This window comes from Ursus maritimus, unplaced genomic scaffold (assembly GCF_017311325.1).
Source record: "Ursus maritimus isolate PB19 unplaced genomic scaffold, ASM1731132v1 scaffold_2, whole genome shotgun sequence".
NCBI lineage: Eukaryota > Metazoa > Chordata > Mammalia > Carnivora > Ursidae > Ursus > Ursus maritimus.
In genome coordinates, this window is record NW_024424452.1 from 71,258,947 (window position 1) to 71,280,658 (window position 21,712).

The 21,712-nt window shown below is 57.1% G+C and overlaps 1 protein-coding gene across 1 annotated transcript in view; it reads right to left on the reverse strand.

The window, feature by feature from the left end:
- Positions 1–19,548, reverse strand: part of CAPN2 (calpain 2) — a 41,504-nt gene extending 21,956 nt beyond the window's left edge. The window contains exons 1-2 of the mRNA XM_040636147.1: positions 19,209–19,548; positions 15,005–15,074 (exon numbers count right to left, since the gene is read on the reverse strand). Of these exons, the coding sequence (XP_040492081.1) occupies positions 15,005–15,074; positions 19,209–19,445 (307 nt within the window). The 5' untranslated portion in view covers positions 19,446–19,548. The remainder of the gene's footprint in view (positions 1–15,004; positions 15,075–19,208) is intronic.
- Between the last annotated feature and the right edge of the window lie 2,164 nt (positions 19,549–21,712).

Sequence of the window (21,712 nt, forward strand, 5' to 3'; positions counted from 1 at the left end):
TGGGCTTTGTTTAAAAACCGAACCTTGCTGGAGATTTCTTTTCGAGAGTCCACTAGGAAAATCCAACTGCAATCCGAATGTCAAACCACGGGCAGGAACCTGGCCGCTTCCTGAAATCCTACATTCTTATCTGAGCCCCCTCATGCCACGGGCTCTGAGACAGCAAAATTCGCCGCCGGTCGGACGCACAGTGACTCAGTGGCACAGCAGGACAGCAACCTGCCGTCGCACCGTCAAGACCGGGGCACCAAGAGCACAGCAAACAAGAGGGAACAGGACTCAGCATTTTACAGCTGAAGACTCAAAACGTTTCCCGTCCGCGCTCCAAGCCGTGGGACTGAAGGCTTGGAGGCCCCTGGAAGAATGTCCGGATGTCTAAGGGGAAAGCGTCAGAAATCCTGTTTTACACTCGGATTCCTAACTGTCCTCCCCACAGGGTCCATCTCTTTTCCTTACCTTCCCCCCGCTCATGTGAGCTTTCTCGGTATCAGGGACTAGAACAGTGACATCCGTGGGGGGCTCACGATGCGCCAGCCCCCATGTAGGATCCCCGCATTGTCCTTGCATTTCGTCACAGAACAAACAGCTGCTGGCCTCTGTCACAGGGGAGGACAGGAGGCCTAGGGAGGCTGGTGGTTCCCCCAAAGTCCCCATAACAAGCCGCCATCAGGTGGGTCTGAGCAAAGCTTTTCACGTGTGACCCACATGGTCTCCTGTGCAAACAGGTGCCAATTTCCAAGGCACCTAATTCACAGAATGTTGCCGTGGGGACTTCTGTCCTTGAGAGGGGGCTTTGTCTCCATGTCTGGCTGCACAGTGGCTCACTGGGTCCTGCTTGCCGCCTGGACGCCACATCCACATGGGGCCTCCCCTCCCACGCCCGCCCGCCGCCCTGGAAAACCTGTCCCACAACCTCCCGCTCTGCAGCCTAGGAGCCTCCGTCCTCCCCATCAAGGTCAGCCTCTCCCCTCCCCCAAATGATTCGCGACTGCCCTTCTCCTCTGGACAGTTCTGCAGGGACTTTCTCCTGCAGAGGCGACGTGGGTGAAGTCCCTGGAACCTCCCTGGGCACAGCCTGTTTGGGTCAGTGGCATCAGGATCTGGGTACAACCAGCTGGCTGGTCCGGGACAGGTGAGATGGCGACGCACCTGCCCGCCGCTCTACTGGTTTAGCCCCAGGAAAGCCTGTGAGGGTGTCTTTCAATGACGAGGACCGTCCAGGAAAGGTGCCACACAGATGGGCTTGGAAAGATGCAGGCGTGTAGTCCTATAGGTTTTAAAATTACCTGTCTGCAAGAGAGGGGTGAGGGCAGGCGGCCACCCAGACCACACGGACCATCACCACAGGGTGCGGAGTCTGCCTACACTGGGTCACCGCTGATGACCTCGTCTTCACTCAGTCCATCTGTCTCAGAGCAGAGACGACGGTCACGGGAACCTGCGCGCCTCCCCATGTCCCCTGCCCTAGAGCCGGCCTCCCCGGATGAAACCATGGGCTCCCAGCGCCTCTGGCTGCTGGCGGGTTCGGCTAGCGGGAGCCCTGGGGAGCACAGGAAGGGAGGAGGAGGGTGCGGTGAGAGTACTTCTTCCTGGGCTTGGCTTGAGCTGCGCCCCTTGACCCCGGGCACTGTTCCCTCGAGGTGGCATCTGGGCATGACCCACTTACGCCCAGTTCTTGAGTCCTGACACCAGCTCCGCCTCCTAAGTCAGGGCCTCTCCTGCCAGGGATCCGGTGATTCCTCCTCCCCGGTCACGAAGGCTTCCAACACGCAGCGTGCATGGCCAACAGCGGTCAAGACTTGGCTGACTGCGGCCTGTCCCTCATCAGCTGTTCACCCTTAACTAACTCCAAGGGCAACATCCTGCATGGAGAAGCTCGGGTAATCATTTACCCCATTTAAAACAGGGCCCAGATTCTTGGCTAGAAAAAGCCTTCATTGTAAAAATACCACTCCCTCTTAAGTCAATCTGTAAACTTAATGCAATCCCAATAAGAAGAGTAAGACAATTTTTTTAAAAATTGGAACTTCGCTCATGTAGAGCTCGTAAGGAAAGATTAAACGTCACGCACAGACGGAAGGAAGTCTAGAAGGGAAGGGAGTCCACCTCTATCAGGTATTAAAGCACGCATAAAGCCACAATAATTAAAATAGTACAGAACTTGTGCATCAGAATACAGATACAGGGCACAGAGCAGAAAGTTCAGGAATCATTCCAAACATAGGAATTTAGCGCAGATACACTAGTCACACATGGAATTAGAACAATGGAAGGGCCATCTAGAAAAAAAATCAAGTTCTAGATCATCTTGTCACAGGGATAAATTCTAAATGAAATAATATTCATATTTAAGCATTTAACATTATATATCTTAAGTATATATTTTAATATATTGTTTACATATTCCTATGCGAATATGGTAAATCTAGCCTTTTATTTATGTATTTACTGTCTATGTATTTATACTGTATATCTTATTTGTATCTTAGTATGTTAACATTATGATAACATTATAAATACAATGTTTTTATAAATCCATAGACATTCTGGAAAAGACAATGGGAGAATTCCAATATAATCTGAGTGGAGACAGGCTATCAAATTGTAACCCCGAAGCCGTAAGCCTTTTAAATGATAAACTTAACTACATTAATGTAAAAAAAAAAAAAATCTACATGGTAAAAAAAATCATGATTAACAAAGTCAAACTAAAAAAGTAACAAGGAAAAATATCTGTTACTCAGATCCAGACATTGTATATAAACTTTTCTAGTAAATAAATGAGAGCTCCATAGAAAACTGGACAAAGATATAACCAGTTCACGGAAAAGGGAAAAACCAATGTCTCAAACATATTAGGGGGGCTCCTGGCCAGCTCAGTCGGAGGAGCACGCGACTCTTGATCTCAGAGTCGTGAGTTCGAGCCCCAAGTTGGGGGTAGAGATTACTTTAAAAAATTTTTTTAAAACCTCAAACATTAAAAGAAGGTACTCACCCTCACTCATCATAAAAGAAACACAAAGTGGAAGTACGCTGCACCATTTCCACCTTTCAGATGGCAAAGAAGGAGATGTGGGGTCCCCGGAGCGGCTGTGGGAGACCCACTCTCATGCTCACCCATGAACACAGAGACGCCACACAGAGCGCGTGCCCCCGCGACACTGGGACCGGGACTGGCCCCAGAGATACACTCCCAAGAACAATGGAGGGATGACATGGCTATTTCCTGGAGCCCTGGCTGTAGCAGAAACAGCTGAATGTCCACCCGCAGGTGACTGGGGGAACCAATGAGGGGCCACCTCTACCACGAGATGCCACGCAGCCACAGAACAGAGTGAAGATGTTCTCTGCTGACTCAGACTGACCTCCAAGAGGGGCTCAGTAAAACAGAGCAGAAGTGTGACTCCTGTCTTCATCAACTGAAGCTCTTTGCAGAGGGTTTATGTGTCCTCGCACTGTGGTTTCCTTACGAGCAACCCTAGATTACTGCCCTCCACGGATTATTTGATTATGTCCTTACTTACAGTGAGAAAAATAGCTTAATACCAGTTATTCTAAATGAACATCATGATTTTACCTAAGGTCCCCCATCAGAATTGGTCTATCGTCAATAAGAAGGGCTAATCAGCTCACTCCTCTGAACCTCAACGTGTGTTCTGTGGAAATGATTTCTCGAGAAGTTAACAGCTGTCCCTTGAGAAACGGTTTCTAGGGTCGAGTGCGTTTCCACGGGAAATGCAAAGCTAAGCTGGTCAAGAGTAGAGGCTTCCCAACAATGATCCGTGGTGGCTTTGGGGGGGAGAGGGGCACGGTGTGCTTAGTTTCCACTTACTCGACCCTGGAACCTTCCAGCGTGCTTAGGGAGGGTATACCTTCCCTGGCCCGTGCAGGCAGGGTCTCCTGGAGCTGGACTGCTCAGAACCAGATCTCCCCAGCTGGATGAGGTTCTTCCCCGGCCATCCAGCATCAGCCCTAAATGCAGGGACCTCCTCCGGCAGCTGAGCTCCTTCCGACAGCATCTGTCTCCTTCTCTCCCTAGATTTCCATACCCTCTTCTTTCTGGATTGTCTTTTCTTTAGAACCCATTGTTTTTCTTTACAAGACATGGTTTCATTGTATGCGTTGGGGGAGGGGTCAGGCCCCAGCGAGGTGAGGCATAAGAAATGCTAGCAGCTTCCGTCTACCTTGCTTGAGGCTGACCCCCCAGGACTCCCCTGTCCAGCACCCCAGGCACAGGCAGGGACAAGGGTTGGAGCTGGGGACTACCAGTCCTTGAGTACCTGTGCCGCTGGCCATGCCCATCATTAAAGGAGCAGACAGGGCTCTGCCCAGGGGTCCCTGAACCACCCACTGACTGTCTGACTACAGGCTCCAGACTGGCTGTTCCCATATCCGGGCTCCCCACCCCCCACACACCTCCCGCTGAACTCCTGACCCTCCTAATCCGTTCTGGAAGACACTCAACTGGTACAGGCCCGAGAGCCTGGGGATGGGGTGGGCAGTGATTTTCTGCCCTGCTTCCTATCGTAAACAGCCTCGCGCTCAGTCAAGCAGGAGCCGCCTACAGGTGCTTGCACCCCCCTTTCTCCAAAACCCCACACTGCATCTCGACTGAATTCCCAGAGCAGAACAGAGTCCTCACCCCACTCTGAGGCCAGACCTAGAGTAGGAACTCTGGAGAGCTTCGGAGAGTCTGAACCTGGGGTGGGAGGGGGGCAGCTAGGAAGGGGGCCCAGGGGAGGGCGTCCAGAGCCAAGACAGACCTGCCCTATCTTTCACGTAGGTTGGCACGGAGCTCCCTCCCCCCCCCCCCCAGTGGGGACCTCGGGATCCCTGCAGGAGATGTGCCCACTTGAGGCTGCGTCCGTGCCTGTTCCCTCCAACAACTGCCCTCCCTGGGCCCAGAGCCTGCTTGGAAGCCCTGCTCTCTCCCTCCCTCACATCTGAACACACGTGGAGGAACCTCTCTGGTTCCTGTCAGGTTCTGGGCTCCTGGCTGCCCTCTCTGTCCCCTTTGGCTGGTTCAGCTTTCCAGCCTGGCCCCTAGGAATCGCCCTTCCTGCACACCCTCCTCCCTGGGGCCACACTGTCCCAGGCGCCCTCTCTGCCGGCAGAGCGAGGTGCAGGTGCACAACCCAGGGCGCGCAGGTCTCTCGGGTGAGAGCCTTGAGTGCCTGGCGAGTGCACAGAACGGGCAGGTGCCGAAGGGTCCCAAGGAAGGCTCGGGCTGATGTGCTCGCTCACCAAGGCAGGCTCCCAGGGGTGGGGCTGGCCGTTCCCCAGCTGCTAGGCCGGCCTTCAGCGAGCCCCAAGCCACAGGGGAAGGCCTCCTGCTCAGACCTGGGAGGCCTGACCAGAGGTGGGTGGGAAGGCGCACAGGACGTGTGCTAACAACTGGATTTGGGTCCTGATCCTGCTGGTGATGTGTGAACCTGGATACATTTCTGAATTTCTATGACTTCGTGTTTTCTCAGCTGTGAAGGGGGGGGTACTCAGAAGGTTGTTAGGAGCCGATGAAAAAGGGAAACTAGGGGAACCCGGATGGGCTTCAGAGATGTGGAACTCCATACATTCTGGGCAAATTCCGCATGAATGTGAACATACGAGTTTTTCTAGAGGAGGAGTCAGGGGAGAAAATGGACCCAGAACAGGCGAAGTCTCAGGCGTGGTGTGTGGTCTCAGAAAGGAGAAGAGCTGACAACGGGGGCGCATGAGGAGGGGGAGCCGCACAGGAGGATGGGGGGCCGAGGGCCCTTCACAGAACATAAGGCAAGAGGGTCCTTTAAGGCCACAAGCATCCTGCTTCCTCACCCTGCAGACGGATGACCACCTGCTCTCTGCGGGCCTTGCTGTGGGGTTTGCACGGAATTTTTACCTATGAATTTGGTGTCCAAGGCAGAGAGAGTTCATGTATTAATTGATTCATTTGTTCAAGGACTACTGAGTGACATTCTCTCTGCCCCCTCTTCCTGCACCTGCTGGGATCACTAGGCCCCTTGTGCTCCTGGGCCCCAGGGAATCCCAGACCTGCCCCTCCCTCCTGACTTGCTTGGGGAAAAGTTGGACTGGGTTGCATTTGGGGTCATTAGGCACAGACTACCCCGACAAAGGCCGAAGTGTCTCCAGCTGGGCTCACCCCCTGCTGGCTCCAGCCTGAGCACAGGGGGCTGGGCCGCACACAGCCTTCCCCAAACAGCACTCCCGGGGCCTGATGAATGGCTCCTTGAAGGCCCAGAGCCCTCTTCTGAAAAGGTGAATTCATACAAAGCCATGTCGGTAAATTTCCAGGGCCGCGCTCCCCGGCCGCCTCTGTGTGCGTCCGCAAGGTCAGCTCTGTGCAGGGGCCGAGGTCACCTGGGGCCCACTGCAGGGAGCGGGACAGGGCTGGTTTCCTAATATTTATGGCCGCTGGGGGTTTTTCCAAGCAGGGAGCACAGGGCTATTTGTTGTGTGCTTGCTCCCGACCTCCACAAACGGGAAAGTGAGGCGGAGAATCCAGGAGATGCTGGGCTTCCATCCCCTCCAAGGAGAGTGTGGCTGCCTATGGCGGGTCCCAGAACGGAAGATCCGTGAGGGAGGGCCCGCGTCACCGCAGAGCACGTGTCCCTGACTCGCCGCACACACAGCGTGCACACGCTGAGGAAGGGCAGACAACGCGCTGCCCAAGGCCGGCCCTGCCACTTCCTGGAAGCCCTCCGAGCTTCAGCACCCCCCACTGTGTGCCCCTGTCCCCCATGAGAGCCTCTGAGCAACCCCATCCTTGCACTGACCCTGGCGGACACAAACACGAATCTCTTCTTCCTCCGGTCTGCTCTCCACTGCCTTGTTAACTCATTCTCCCCTCCACGCCTGGCGTGCAGGCTCCACACAAGAGTGGCTCTTGCTCTCAGGCGCTTGGACCAGTGTCGGGACAGGCACCAGGATCACAGGTGGTGGTGAGCTCTAGGCTTCAACTCTGAACAGGGTGGGGGAATGCAGGAGGAGTGGGGAGGGTAAGGGAGAGGAGGGCTGCAGGAGGGGTGGGTAAGGGGGTAGGGGGTGCAGAAGGGGTGGGTTAGGAGGGTGGGATGGGAGGGTAGGGGGCTAGGGGAGATAGGCTTGACCTGGTCCTGAGGAGCAGGTGGAGGGGAGGAGCCCTTGCAAGGTTAGGGAAGGGTGGGTGGGGACACCCAGGCAGTGCAGGGGTGGCTCAGTCCAGGAGGAGTAGGGAGCAGGCACAGGTGGGACATGGCTCCAAGTGAGGGGAAGGTGAGTAGAGGAGATTAGACCCCAGCAGTTCAGGGAAGGTGGCTTCTCAGCCTCTCCTCTTCTGCGCCAGACCCTCCAGGTCCAATAAAACGCTTACACTTTCCAGAAGGGGCCGCTTCCTATGGGAGAGTGCGAACTCTGCCTGGACACCTGCCCTCCACCTCATTCCTTTGTCACCCTCCGGGGCTCAGTCCCAGCCTTTGGGGGCGTGCCCCTCTTAACCCCTTGTTCTCCCTGTGCCATGTCCCCAGACTGCACTGGTGAGCCCAGCCGGCTGAGTGCCCCTCTACCCTGCATGCTGGGGGGATCCCAGAGAACCCAGCCACCCAACCACGACGGGGTAGTGTGCGAGCAGCCTTGGGTCACCACTGGTGAAGGACAAGGCCATTATTCAAAGGGGAGGAACCATGGCATCTTCCAGAAATGGCAGCCACAGTATTTCTGGTTTCACACGCTCTTCCAGAACCCTGGCCGGCCTCTGAGTGTCTCAGTGGATAGGGTTCATCAGACGGGGTGCCGCGTGACCCCTGAAGCTAGGTCATTAAAGTTGAGGCAGCTTTCTGGGGTCTCTCCTGGGATGAGCGCCCAGAAGTTCAGCTCACTTGAGGCCTCCATGGAAGAGGCCACGCAAGAGGCACAGGGAGGCCCCGCTGACCCAGCCTCCAGCCCACGTGCCAAACATGCAGGCAAAGGGCCTTCAGGTGACCCCAGCCCAGTGGCCGAAAGTGCGGGAGGGGCCCTGCGTCACAAGGTTGACCCCAGTCATCCTCCAAACCCGTGAAAGTAAACAGGAAAATCCTGTTGTTTCGAGCCACCCAAGGGTGGGTTACGACGCTAGATACAGGGGTAACGAGACAGGGACCTTCCTGGAGTCCGCTCTCCTGAGATCTGGCCAGGAAGACGCACCTGCTGACCGTAATGGCCCGCCCCTTTGGGGTGTGCCAGCAAGAGGGTAGCCAGCGAGGAGATGGCAGTGTGGCGATGGCGCACAAGGCGCCCTGTCACTCTGCAGTCACCAGGGCACCCCAGGGCCTGAGATGCAGTCCACACGCCTGCCCAGGGAGGGGAGCACCCTCCAAGAAGCAGGGGCAGCCCCTCCTCTGCTGCAGCAACTCGCTGAGGGGAGAGCTGGAGCCCCTCCCACAAGTTCAAACATCCCAGTAATGCGCCCAACCGCACACTGCTGGTGCCTCCCAGCTGGGGGGGGGGGGGCGGGTCAGGAGCCTTGTCAACTTGCCCATCATTTACCAGCGTGGCTCCCTCCTCCAGGCTCCCACCACCATCCCCCTGCATACCCCGGTGTTCGGTGGCTTCGGTGTTCGGTGGCTTCCCTCCAGGGGCGCTTTGCCACCAACTCCCCACTCCAGGGGATCCTGGCAATGTCTGGAGACATTTCTGTCAACTTTGGGTGGGGGCTGGTGCACGCAGTGGCCAGGGGCCGGGAATGCCGCTGCTGCCTGCCCTACAGCATGGAGGGTGGGAAGCCCTGCCCTGTGTCCAGTCCCACTGGCCCTGGTCTCACTGCGTCAGTGCCTTGCTCCTTTGCTCCCCGTGATGAAACTACATAAATTCCAAACAGAACAGATACTGAGGTTGCTTCTGACTACATCTGACCCGTCCTGACACACTGGTGTTTAATGGTCTCCAGTAGAGGGGACAGGCCTAGGCAGTCTGTGGAGGGAGGCCACTGGACGGGCTTTAGAAGGGTCCAGAAGCCCCGAGGGGCCAAGCTGGGGCCACCCCTGGGAGCTGCTGGGGAGGGGCTTCTCTAGAGGGTGCTCACACCCTGCCAGGGGCCCAGGCCTGTGAGATGGTGGCTGGTAAGCCCCACACGGTGTCCCTCCCGTGACCCTTTCATGCCCCACAGCAGCCCAGAGGAGCGCACCCCCAAACCAGAATGCCCCCCACACCCAGTCACTGCTCATGTACATCCGCGGCTATGGGAGACAGGCCCCACCTGGCCCTGGTTAACACAAGCCTCCTTCCCCGAGCCAGCAGCGAAGGATCCAGACCACGTGTCCCTACCCCTCCCGCCCCCCGCTGGAGCCAGGCCCCCACAAGGAAGCAGGGAGTTGAGGATGTGAGCTCCGTGGTCCACGCCCTGACTGAACTCGCCTGGACCACCAAAGGCTGGGGAGGGAGTCCCTGCCCGGCACCTGCGCCCTGGCAGGGCCCAGACCAGCAGGAAGCCACCTGATGCCGGTTTCAGCTGCGGCCCCCAGCTCCCGGGACTGTGGCTCAGTGAAACCCACTCCCTTTCTCCCCGGCCCCCCGCTGCCTTCATCCACCCTACAGGAGGAGCCCCCCAACCTCCTCAGTCCCTGGGAGGCATGCACAGTGTTGAACTGTGGACAACAGTCTGGGGCGGGGGACGGGCAGCCAGGAGCAGGAGAGAAGACCCCCATATAAAGTAGTCCAACAAGAATGCGAGTTCTTTACTCTCATCCACACCCCCCGACAGACAGAGAAGCCGAGTCAGGCAGCTCCCCACCCCAGGGAAAGGGAGGACACAAGCGTCACCTTGGCTCCCACGGCGCAGGCGGGTAACGGAACTCTGGCTGAAGGCGCACTGCAGGCAGAGCGTGGGCCCCGCGGGTGGGGCGCAGGGGACGGCACGGTGCCCCTTGAGTCTTCTCTGAACACCACTTCCTGTCCCTCTCCACGACTTCAGGGGCTGCGGGCCTTGCAGCGCCCGGCCCACAGGCCCCACAGGTCCAGAAGGCCGGCACCGCGCGGGCGCGCACGCCCCTGGCCGCCCAGGCCCACCCGACAGCCGGCGGGAACAGAGCTGCCCACGTGCAGCTATTAAGCCCCTCCCACGCGCGCAGGCGCACGGAGCCGCACAGGTGCGCTCAATTTCAGCCTCAGCCCTGCGGCAGGTGCTCCTCTTGTCCCCAGTTCGCGGATGAGGCAACGGAGGCTTGAGGCGGACCGTGATCCGCCCAAAGCGAAGAGCCACACGCGACAGAGCCACAGCCACGCTCTGCCTGACGGACACCCACGTCCCTACTCTGGACCCTGCTGTTCACAGGTGTTGGGCCGGAGGCATGGGCCCAGGCCGGCTCCGGTGGAGACACACAGGTCTGTGAGGACCGTCCCAGCCCGGAGAGTAAGGGGCGGGAGGCTGGACCCCAGCGCGGCAGGGTCAGCTGCACCGCCCCGCAGTGGCCATAACGCGCACGTGGCTCGGGCTACCATCCTGGAGGCAGACACAGACCACAGCTGTCCTGGTTAAGGCACACCTGGCGGGCGGGCTGCCCCCCGCGGTGTGGACCACCCTCCTCCTGGGGCTCCATCACCCGCACTGCTGCTGGCCCGCACCTCGCCAGGCCCCCTGTGGCTGACATTGTTGGGGGGTGATCTGAGCAGGGCTCCCCAGACCTTGGGGCAGGGACATGAGCTGAACCCCTTGGGGGTGGGGGAGGGTCTGCTGGCAAAGGATAGCATATGATGGAGTCACAAAATGTCAGAAGTAGTGGGACCTTAGGAAAATCTGACCCAACTCTCCTCTCAGAGGCAAACAACAGAGGCCATAGGGATGTGGCCTGGCTCCTGGTTCAGGGAGCACCTGACAAGGGAAAAGTCGCAGTGTGATCAGAGGCCAACCAGGAGCAGAGGGAGCCCCTGTAAACTCCTCCTGGGCACCCTGGGGCTTCAGATGCAAATGTATGCAACTATGGGAGGATTCTTTGGGGGAGAATTCTGGCTGCCTCTGCTCTCTGGGGTCGGGAGATCAGGAATCCTGCTGTGTGCTGGCCAAGGCAGCCAGGGCAGGGCAGGGATCTGCGGGAAGACAGCAGGGTTAGGAATCCAATGGTCCTGGCTTCTGTGACTGTCTTAGAGGCAGCAGGAAGGGAGCTGGGAGCATGGCCGCGGCCTTCACAGAGCAAAGCGAGGAGTATTTATAATTGGAAGGGAGGCTGGGAGGAAATGAGTCATCGCCGCCACACATCTGCTCCAGGAGCTGGAGAGGCCCCAGCAGGGCAGTGAGGATGGGGCTGGCTGCGAAGCGACTGTTGCAAAGAGAAGAGAATGTATTTACTGTCTCCACCACACCAGCGGACACTTAGTTTTTAGTCAACCACATGCACTATTTTTTTTAAGGCACCTGCACATTCCAAAATAGGGGCATCCTACAGGAATCATAAAATGCAAGGAGCATCGGAAACTGCCACAGCCCAGAGGAGCCCATGCAGACATGAAAACCAAACAGAATGTGGTCCCTGAATGGGATCCTGGAGCAGAACCAGAACACTAGTAACAGCTGAGGAAATCTCAGCGCCGTATCAAGTGCTGGGTCATGAGCTGTAACAAGCACCAGAGCTCAGCAAGATGGGGCATCTGGGTGTGGGGCAGGTGGCGTTCTCTGTACTGTCCTCTCAATTTTTCCATAAATCTAAGACTGTACCACAAAATAAAGTTTATTAGCATTTCAAAAGGCACCTACTATAAAAATGACTTTTTAAAAAATTATATTGTGAATCATCTAAAAAATTTTTTACAGGGGTGCCTGGGTGGCTCAGTCAGTTAAGTGTCCCTGACTCTTGGTTTTGGCTCACGTCATGATCTCATGGTGGTGAGATCAAGCCCCATATGGGGCTCCACACTCAGCGTGGAGTCCGCTTGGGATTCTCTCTTGCCCCCTGCCCCTCTCCCCTGCTCGTGCATGTGCTCTTGCTCTCTCTCCCTCTCTCTCAAATAAATAAATCCTTAAAAAATAAAATAAATAAATAAAATTATTTACAATACTTACTAGTAGTTAAGTTTGGGGGAGTCAAGTTAGATGTAGATTTTCAACTGTGTGGGGTGTCAGTACCCCTAACCCCCCATGTGGCTCCAGGGTCAACTGTAGTGTTGTTATTCCCATTGATGGAAGAGGAAACTGAGTCTTGGACAGCTTGGGAACTGGCCCAAGGTCCCCCAGGCTAGTAAGTGGTGGAGGCAGCAAGTGCTTCTCCAATGGGCTGGGCTGTGGGGGGCACCTGTAGCCAACACCCCCCAGTAGGTGCTCTGGGGACCCATGTAGCTCTAGGGTGTGGAGGCAGGGGAACCCCCCTCGGGTCCTGGAGAACCACCTCCAGGTGACAGTGACACGGGGCTGTGCCTTTCAAGAGCTCTGACACCTGCCGACAGCCTCAAGCCCTCCCCTGCGGGCCTGGGGTGGGGGGTGCTGTGAGGGGCTGTGGTGGGCTGTGGGGACTCTGGAGAAAGCTCAGCAGAAGCATAGTGAAAACCCAAGGTAGGAGGAGCTCAGCTTCTGGATTTTCCGGGCCCCTGGGGGCAGTTCCAACCTGTAAGAGCGGTTACCATCAGCAAGTCCAGAGCCTACCTAGCTGTAGGGGCAATTCTGCAAACACGTCATGAACGACTTTGCTGGGGCTTTGGGCTGTGCTCCTGGGAGAGGGGGTGATTTGTGGACAGTCCACTGCTGGGCAGCCCCGTAGGGGCGGCAGGCCCCCAGAAACGCACAAGTCCACAGACAGTACCGCTCGGGGTCCCTGGTGAGCCAAGCGGGTCTCCGGGCAGAAAGTGACTTGAGCTCTGAGAACGTCACCTCCCGGTCCCCTTGACACAGTCATGGCATCAGGGCAGCCTGGAGGAGCACAGAAAGACTTACAATCGGACCCACTCCTCTCCTCTGGCGTGTTTCAGCTGCGTGGCCTTGCCTGTATCCCCAGCTGCACCCCAGCGCTTTCTTCTGGTCAGCATGGTGGGAGTTGGGGTGACTGCCTGCGACAGGGCACACAGAAGTGCGGTGGTGGCCAGGCTGTCACTCCTGCGGACTGTCCGGCCGCGCTCCACGCTGGAGCACGTGGCCCACGTTCTGTGGCAGGCTGGAGCAAGGACTTTAGAACAGCCGAATGCCTCATCTGCGTGAGGACTTGCCCACATTCTAGGAGCCGAGCCCCGGCTGCCGCCTCCAGTTGTGTGGCCAGGTGCCACAGCCACGGCTCCGTCCCACATGCTTCTGAGCCTGCTCGGACTTGGTGACAGTCACCACCCTGTGCCCAGAGGCGAGAGGCAGGGTGAGAGTTCAGACACCCACATTTCACAGACGGTCATCGAACCAGGAGCCTCTGAAAGGAAAGGCCAAGAGAGCAAACGGCCTTAGGAATTAGAGACCAATGCCTGAGGAATTCTAAAAGGGCTGATCACACTTGATCTTCATTCTACTTGACCCAGTGCAGATCTCAGGAATTTTACCCCTGGAATGTAAGGTCCACTCGTCTCCTCTCCGAGAGGCCTGGTGCTGTATAAAGAGGACTTCAATCCTGCATTTGCTACTTGCAGTTTGGCCCTTGAGATGTCCTAACACTCTGAAGTCGATGTTTGGGCCACATGCGGAGTCCAGCCCAGGTGTGACAGCTGCCACGTCTGTGGCCAGATTCCTCAAGCCCCGGGGCTGGCCCAGACCTCTGTCAACTAACTCCCATTGCCCAAGGACCCCTGGGCTTCTATTGTTTGTGGGGAAGAGGGAAGGAAACGGGGGCGGGAGGGGGTGTTCTCTGCAGGTGAGAATGAGCTCAGGCATCTCAGGGTGCACACAGACGCTGGGCTCAGGCCAGCTGGTCATGTTCTCTGAGAAGCATTTCCTGCAGGGGCTCCCAGAGTCACACAGCTGCCCGGACGTCCCTCAGGGACCGAGGCTCTCCAGCCCCCTTCTGCAAGTGTAGCCCGGGGGCTGAGGACACAGATCCTGGAGCCACGCTTGAGTCCCAGACCCCCAGTCGCACTGTTACTCCCGGGACCTCCTCATTGATAAGAATACTCCCAGCACCGTAGGGCTTTGCCATCATCGCTGAGCGTCGGGTGCAGAGTGGTCACTCAATGAACACGAGCGGCTATTACTCTGAGTATCGGAATCTGTGCAAAGTGGGCCAGGAAAGGAGGTACGATTCTGGGTGGCCAATGTTGTTACTGCTGGATAGCCTGGGGGGCAAGTGGAAGCTGACCGCAGGAAGCAAGTTTCTGACTTATCAGAGCAGATAATCTGCTCCAGTGGCTACGGACTCCCATTTATTACCAGAGGATTCTACGAGCATCTTAAAATAATGGTCCCAGGCCCACTGTTAAGACCTCACGGAAGCCTCAGGAGACTTCATACCAAAGCTGGACACTCGGCAGGTCCAGGCTCAGCAGGCACTGCGTCCAGGAGGAAATGGGGGCTCGGCCTTGGACCCTCACAGTTCTGCCCCGCCCTCCCGTGCGTCTCATTTAAATGAACATTACAACCACCTTTGCAAGGAGAAGTGCTGCTTCCCGCTGTTATGATACCATGGTGAGCCTCCCTGCAAACATCGAGAACACCCTGGCACTCTCACTTCCGCTCAGCAGCGAGCGCAGGCTTTCCTCTTCCCTCACACTGAGTCACCATCCCCGGTCCCCGAGCCCCCGAGAATGGAGGTGTCAGTGCTGTGACTGGCCTGGGGGAGTCCTCCCACCTGGCCCTCGTCCAGAGCCCCACTGCATCACAGGCCACTAGCCATTCTGCCCCTGGGGTAGGGTGTGTCCGAGTGCAAGGGGTGACTGAAATCCAGAAGCCCCTCTACCCTCCGGTGGGAGTGTCTGTGTAACCTCAACAACCAGCCCAGAGCGGGGGACACAGGAGGCCTCACATGTGCCTCGGGATGGGTGAGGGGGAGAAGAAATTCCAGGAGGCTTCTGGAAATGGAAACCACGAGGCTGCCTGGGAAGGGAGGGAAGGGAAAGCCTTGCAGACAAGACCCTACAGCCCATTTCAGAGGCCATCACTTACCCAGGGCTCCTTGGCAGATGTCCGTGCGGGTGGCCCCTCCAACAATAAACTGCGGGTCATCGCAGATCTCCTGGGAACGAGACCCACAGAGTGCTGTCAAGCCGCCAGGCACATGTTTTTGGGGTTAGGACACCTCCATTCCCAGTGGGTGCACTTTCTTCCCCCCTCCCCCAGGGAAAGTTTTGCAGATTGCCATGGGGTCTTTCTCATACCCCTTCCCCGTGGAACCCCAATGCCCCCCACTGCCTACAGCCCACTTTATCTCGCTACTTCCTGGGGCCACAGCAGCATGGAGTGCTGCCTCTCCGCCCGCTGTGGGGTCCCTTCATTCTCCGGGGCCAGCCCCGCCAGCCCCTCCAGCCTCTCTCCTCTGTTCTACACGCCAGCTCTTTTGTCTTCATGGGATTCCTTTCCCACCCTGTTCTCTCCTGTTTCACCTCCTACCATATTTCAAGCCTCATTGCCACCTCCTCCACGAAGCCCTCCTTCACAGTCCAGCCCTTGCTCATCTCTGAGATTCTGAGCCCCAGAGCACTTGTACTCTGCAGTCCGGTATTTAACTGTGCAGCGTCTAGTGGTGATGGTGCGTGTGTGCAGGGGGAAACGGATCTAGCCTTCTGCATTCGCCCACCCGGTACCTTCCCCATGTTACTAGGGAGGAAACTGGCCAGGGAGATAAAACAACGTAAAACAATGTGTCCAAAGTTAGCAGCTCGGAAGACAGCGCTGGGATTTGCACTCACGGGCTGATAGCTAATACTTTCTGCTCCTGCTGGGGGCGGGGGGCTGCCTCTGCCTCTAAGGGTGTTACAACCTCACTGGTAACAAAACTCAGGATTATTCCACCTGGAGCCGGATGGAGGCCAATCTTCTATTCTGGTCCCTCCCGCCGCCCTCTGTTTCCTGATTCTGAAGCGCTCCACCCCAAAGCCGCAGAGGAAGCCAGGCATAAATCTGGGTTTTCGTGGGCTTGGGCGACCTTGGTGTGCAGGCGCTCCACCCCACACCCCGCTGTGTGTCCCTCTCAGTCAGGTGGAAGCCTTTCCTGGGTGGGGCCTGGATCCGTCCCCCTATCCCCTGTCCCAGCGCTTCAATCTACAGCAGAGCACATTCCTTTCACGCCTCGCCATGGTCCCCTCCCTGTGCAGGTCGGTCTGTTTGGGGGATGACGGGACAATGAGAGCGTGTTTCTGCTGAGCAACCGAACCTGCCAGCCAAGCACTTAAGCAGCTGATCAATGGACACACTGGGCTTGGTGCCGAGAACCCAAGAATCACACCGCCGTTCCTCCGTGCACCAGGCTCTTCCCCCAGCAGGACTTTTCCACTGTGTTTCAGAAACTTTCCCACACCTCAGGCAGCCTCTCCAAGGAAGGCAAAGCTCAGGGTGGCCCTTGGAGGTGCCTCAGGAAAGCGAGCCGTGCGCCGCACGTAGGCACTGGATTAAACACAGATGTGACAGTCCCGGGGACGGGTCGACAGCTTGGGCTCTGGGTCCAGACAAGCGGGGTCTGAACCCTGGCTCTTCGACGGGTCCTAAGACCCCGGCAAGGTCCTCCACTGCTTTCGGCCTTGGTTTCCTCATCTATAGAATGGGGACGCTGTGACAGGTGTACCTCCCACAGGGCGTTCTGGGGGTTAAGTGAGACCTTGTGAGACCAAGTGTCCTTGGTGAGCACTCCACAAAATCAGCTATTTTACTATCACTGAAGAATAGGGATGATAGTCCCGGAACCCAGAGGCAGGAGAAGAAGGGTGGAGGCTGAGTAAGGGACCATCACAGACGGCTGGGCTCTCGGAACACAGTGGGACTCAGGCGGCTGCCCCCGCTCTGACCTAACTGCCCCTTCCCAGCCCTGGAGTCGGTCAGCAGCAAGGTCAGGAAACCCCTCCATGGGAAGGAGCACACCCTCCCGCTCAGGGCCTGCCCGGCCCACCACTCCCTGCTCTCCCTTCCTTGGGACCCTGTTTCACCAACTCCTCCTGTTGGCCCGTCTCTCACCCCTTCCTCCCTGGTGACTCAACACATGACACATCCCCTAGCCTCTCAAACCCCGCGGCCCGCCCTACCCACCACTCCCCTGCCGCTTTTCAGACACCCTTCTGAAAGGAGCTGAGGACGCTCTTCCCTGTGGGTCCCTCACTGAGACGCCTACAGCACCCAGCCATCCGGCTCGCTCCACCTTCCCACCGCGGCTGGTCTGCCGAAGTCGCCAATGACTCCCTGGTGTCCAAATCCAGGGGACATTTTGTTTCCCTTGCCTGACCCCAACCACAGCAGTGCTCGAGAGGGCAGGACAGAGGCAGAGGGCAGCTATGAGCTGTGGGCTCTGCACACCCACAGGCTGGACAGAGCCCCGGCTTCACCCCGGACACCTGTGCAAGCAAATATTTACCTCCTGCAAGCCTCCAGTTCAACTGCCGAATGGGAACATAACAGCCTCCCTGCCTCCCCCCACCTCCACTTGTGCAGCTCACGGCCTGTCTCGCCCTGAGCAGGGGTCCTGAGATGGCTCCAGAGCTCTCTTCCTTCTGGAAGCCCTAGTGGCATTTCTACCTGCCAGATGACCTGCCTCCCCTCACCAGCCCCTAAAGTCTAAGGAGGCAGAAACGAGGCATACTGTGCCTGGCACATAGTAGGTGTTCTGTAAACGCTTATTTAGTGAATGAAAGAACAAGCGAAGGAGTGTGCAGATTCACTCTGTAAACTGTGAGTGAGGCGTTACGCTAGTGTCAGGTGAATACATTCTCTTATTTGTCACTTTCACAACTATAACTTCATTTGAGACTCTTTACAATCCTGCCTTCATTCATTCCCTGGCTCCATGAAGAATCCCTGTCTTTCTGTTCACAGGTGTATCCCAAGCACTGAAGACAGTGCCTGGCGTGTTACCAGGTGCGCAGGACCACTGGACGAGGTGGCACCGATCTCTGGGGACACACTGGTGACCAATACACACGTGGCCCCTGCAGTTCAGTGCAAAGGACAGATAATATGTAATTATATCTATAAATCGCAAAAACACTTGAGGAAAGTTAACAGGGCTCCACAAGGAACACTAAAAGATAAACAATAATAAAGAGGAAAGTACTTAGGCAACACCTCTCCTTTTAGATGAAGAAATGGAGGCAGAGAGGCTTAGAGGTCCAGGCAGGGTCACCAGCAGGTTAGCAAAAAATGAACAAGTGCTGGGGACCCCGCCCAGGGGGCATTTCTACTGTATCTGATGCGTATAGGCTGGGTTTGGGGTAACTGATGACCTGGGAGGTCCAGAACCATGGACGCAGGGTGGCAATCTAGAGTCTGGGTTCCCAGGCAGCCTTGTTCAGGTTTGGTGGGGAAGCCCATGGAGTGTCCCATGGCAGGTGGAGCCAGCAGGGGTCCATGGCAAACGGGATGGACAACCGGAGGAGGGGGCAAGCTGTCCCAAGGCCTGCCAGGGCAAGGGTAGGGGACAGGACAAGGGAGCTTAGAGGGTCCCTCCCCCCGAGGTTGCCCAGGGAGGATTCTGGGCCAGTGGGAGCATCTGGCTCCCTGCTGCAACACTCCTGTCCTTCGTTACTCATCAGGGTAAATGTTATGCAGAGGTCTGGCCATCTCCCATTTGGAAAAATAAACACGAAACTCTGATTGGATAAATCTAACCACGACTGCATGAGACAATCCTTACTCACAGAAGAACCAGGCTAAGGATTTCCCTCCTCCCTGAAGCAGACACAAGCTGAGTTAGAGCCAGACTTTTCCTGGTCGATACTGCCTCCCACCCTCGTTTCCCCGCAGACCCTCCTCCCCACCATCTCCCCGCGGGAGTCCAAGCAAAGTTTCCCCCTGGCCCCTTATGTCACCCCGACGTCTCGTGGAGCCGAAGGCGGCTCCCCTGGCGGGCCTGCTAACTGTACCGGAGGGCAGGGCGCGCCTGACTGGCCCGGAAAGCGCCGGGGTGGAGAGAGGCCAGGCCCGCGCTGCGGACGCGCCTGAATAACGGGGAGGGGCGCGCGCCGTGCGCTCCGGCCGCATTCCCAGCGGCGAGTGCCGGCCCTCCGTGATTCCGCTGCGCTCTGCCGGCCGGAGGCCTGGGCCCCGCACCCTGCGCACCCCAACCACACCGGGCCCGCACCCTGCGCACTTCACCCACCCCGGGCCCCGCGCCGTCCCCCGCCCACCCCGGCCCCGCGCACCCCGCCGCCCCCGCCGCGCGCCCTACCGTGGGCCGCTTCCACTCGATGCCCTGCGTCTTGCTGGAGTAGGGTCCCAGCTCCTTGAAGCCCAGGGAGGAAGGGATGGCCGGGAAGGAGGGGTCCTGGAAAAGCGTCCCGGCCTCCAGGCACTCGTCCCGCAGCGCCTCGTAGTCCTGGTTGAGGTACTTGATGGACTTCTCGTGCGAGCCCAGCCCCTCGGCCGTCTCTCGGTCCTTCGCCAGCTTGGCCGCGATGCCGGCCATGGCGCGGGGTCTCGACAGGGGCGCGGCGAGGCGAACAGGGACCGGCGTCGGCAGGGGCGCGGCCTGGTCGGGCGCGCTGCGGCTGGACTGCGGTCGCCGGCGCTGCAGGCGGTACCTCCCCCAGCAGGAGGCGCCCCCTCCCGGCGGGTGTGGCCTCGGCGTTCGTGGGGTGTGGCCTCAGAGTTCGCGGGGTGTGGCTTCGGCGCCGGCGGGGTGTGGCCTCGGCTGCGGGGGGGGGGTGGCTTCCAGGCGGGGGTGTGGCCTCGGCTGCAACCGGCGGCCCCCACCCGCCGCCAACTCCCCGCCCCCAGAGCAGGAAGGCGGGTCCCGGACTAAATCAACCCCCATCACCTGGGCCCCGACTTTGTGCCCAACACTGCCGGCGGCTGTGCAGACTGTCTCTCATTTAAGGCTCGCAGCAACCCCGGGAGAGGGGTGTCCCTCCGCTAGGATTCCCATCCTGCAGAGGCGAACAGCGGGCCTCGGAGAGGTTGGGTGACCCAGTATCGCATCAGCGGTTGCAGGCAGCACAGGGATTCTGAGGCCTCAGGGCCAGTTATAATCACACGCTGCACATCACACACAGGGTTCCGGGGTTGGCAACTAAAAATACATCCTCGCAGCTAAATTCGAATTTCAGGTTAGCACCAATATCTCCATAGTGTAAGTATGTCCCAGATATTGCAGGGGCATACTTATACTGAAAAGGTACTCTTTGTGGGGCTCCTGGCTGGCTCAGTCGGTGGAGCATGTGATCTTGATCTTGGGGTTGTGAGTTCCAGCCCCAGGTTCGTGTAGAGGTTACCAAGAACAGGTATTGTTGTTTATCTGACACTCACCTCGAACGGGAGGGCGGGGTCGATACTGGTGGGGTGTTTGGAGAGCAGTGTCTGCTCCCACGTGGGTGAGGGGTGCTGAGGTGGGGGGCGCCAGCTTCTCAGCCACGAGGGAGGCGTGGGTGTGCCCAGGACTGCTGGTCCTCCCTCTCCCGGTGCTAACAGGCAGGCATTTGTGTTTCAGTGGGAAACTGGGGCGAATTTGCTCTCTCCACCCTACCCCGGGGGGCACTTGGCCTTGCTGGAAGACATTTTTTATTGTCAGGACTACGGATGGGGGATCCCTGGCCTCTACTGGGCAGAAGCCAGGGATGCTGCTCAACTTCTTACACTGCGGGATGGCTCCCAAAGCAAAGTGATCCGATCCCAAATATCAGTAATGCTGAGCTGAACATAGGCTTTAGAGCACTCCTTCCCAGCCTACCTGCCGGTCATTGTGTGTGTTGTTTTATGACTCTGAGTTGTAGGTAACCGTGGCCCTGCACTGTAGAGATACACATGAATCCTGTCCGGTGCAGGGGTCTCCCCGCTGGGGGGGGGCGTCAGCTAAGGCCGTTCGCACATTCAGGTCAATAGTCTTCATTTCATACAAACTGGTTGTTCTTGCACTTTCGCTTTGAACCAGATGTAGCATCTGCTTAGTTGCCTCATTTAATTAACGAGCTAAATGAAATCTCTAACGTGCTCATTTTAGAGCTAGATAAGAGTCGTCATGATTTAACTTCTTTATTTTTTATTTTTTATTTTTTTAAAGATTTTTTATTTATTCATTTGACAGAGAGAGAGAGACAGTCAGCGAGAGAGGGAACACAAGCAGGGGAAGTGGGAGAGGAAGAAGCAGGCTCCCAGGGGAGGAGCCTGATGTGGGGCTCCATCCCAGGACTCCGGGATCATGCCCTGAGCCGAAGGCAGACGCTTAACGACTGAGCCACCCAGGTGCCCCATGATTTAACTTTTTTTAAAAAAATTATCTTTTAGGGACGCCTGGGTGGCTCAGTAGGCGAAGCGTCTGCCTTCGGTTCAGGGCATGATCCCAGGGTCCTGGAATCGAGTCCTGCATCAGGACTGCTTCTCTCTCTCTCCCTCTGCTGCTCCCCCTGCTCATGCTCGCTCTCTCTGTGTCAAATAAATAAATAAAATCTTTAAAAAAATTAATTATCTTTTAGCCTGAAGAACAGGAAGAATAGATTGTCCATCTTGAAACATAGTTTGAGATTTGAATATTTAGAATTTGTCTGCAAGACAATGACCTGTCAGGAAACACTTAAAACTCTTTGGAAAGAAGGCAAAAGAAAGAAAGAGAGAGAGAGGAAGGGAGGGAGGAAGGAAGGAAGGAAGGCAGGCAGGCAGGCAGGAAAATAAATAAATAAATCCTGGGTGTTTTCTGCAATGTTAGGTTTCTTTTTTTTCTTTTCCTGGAGCCATCTCTTA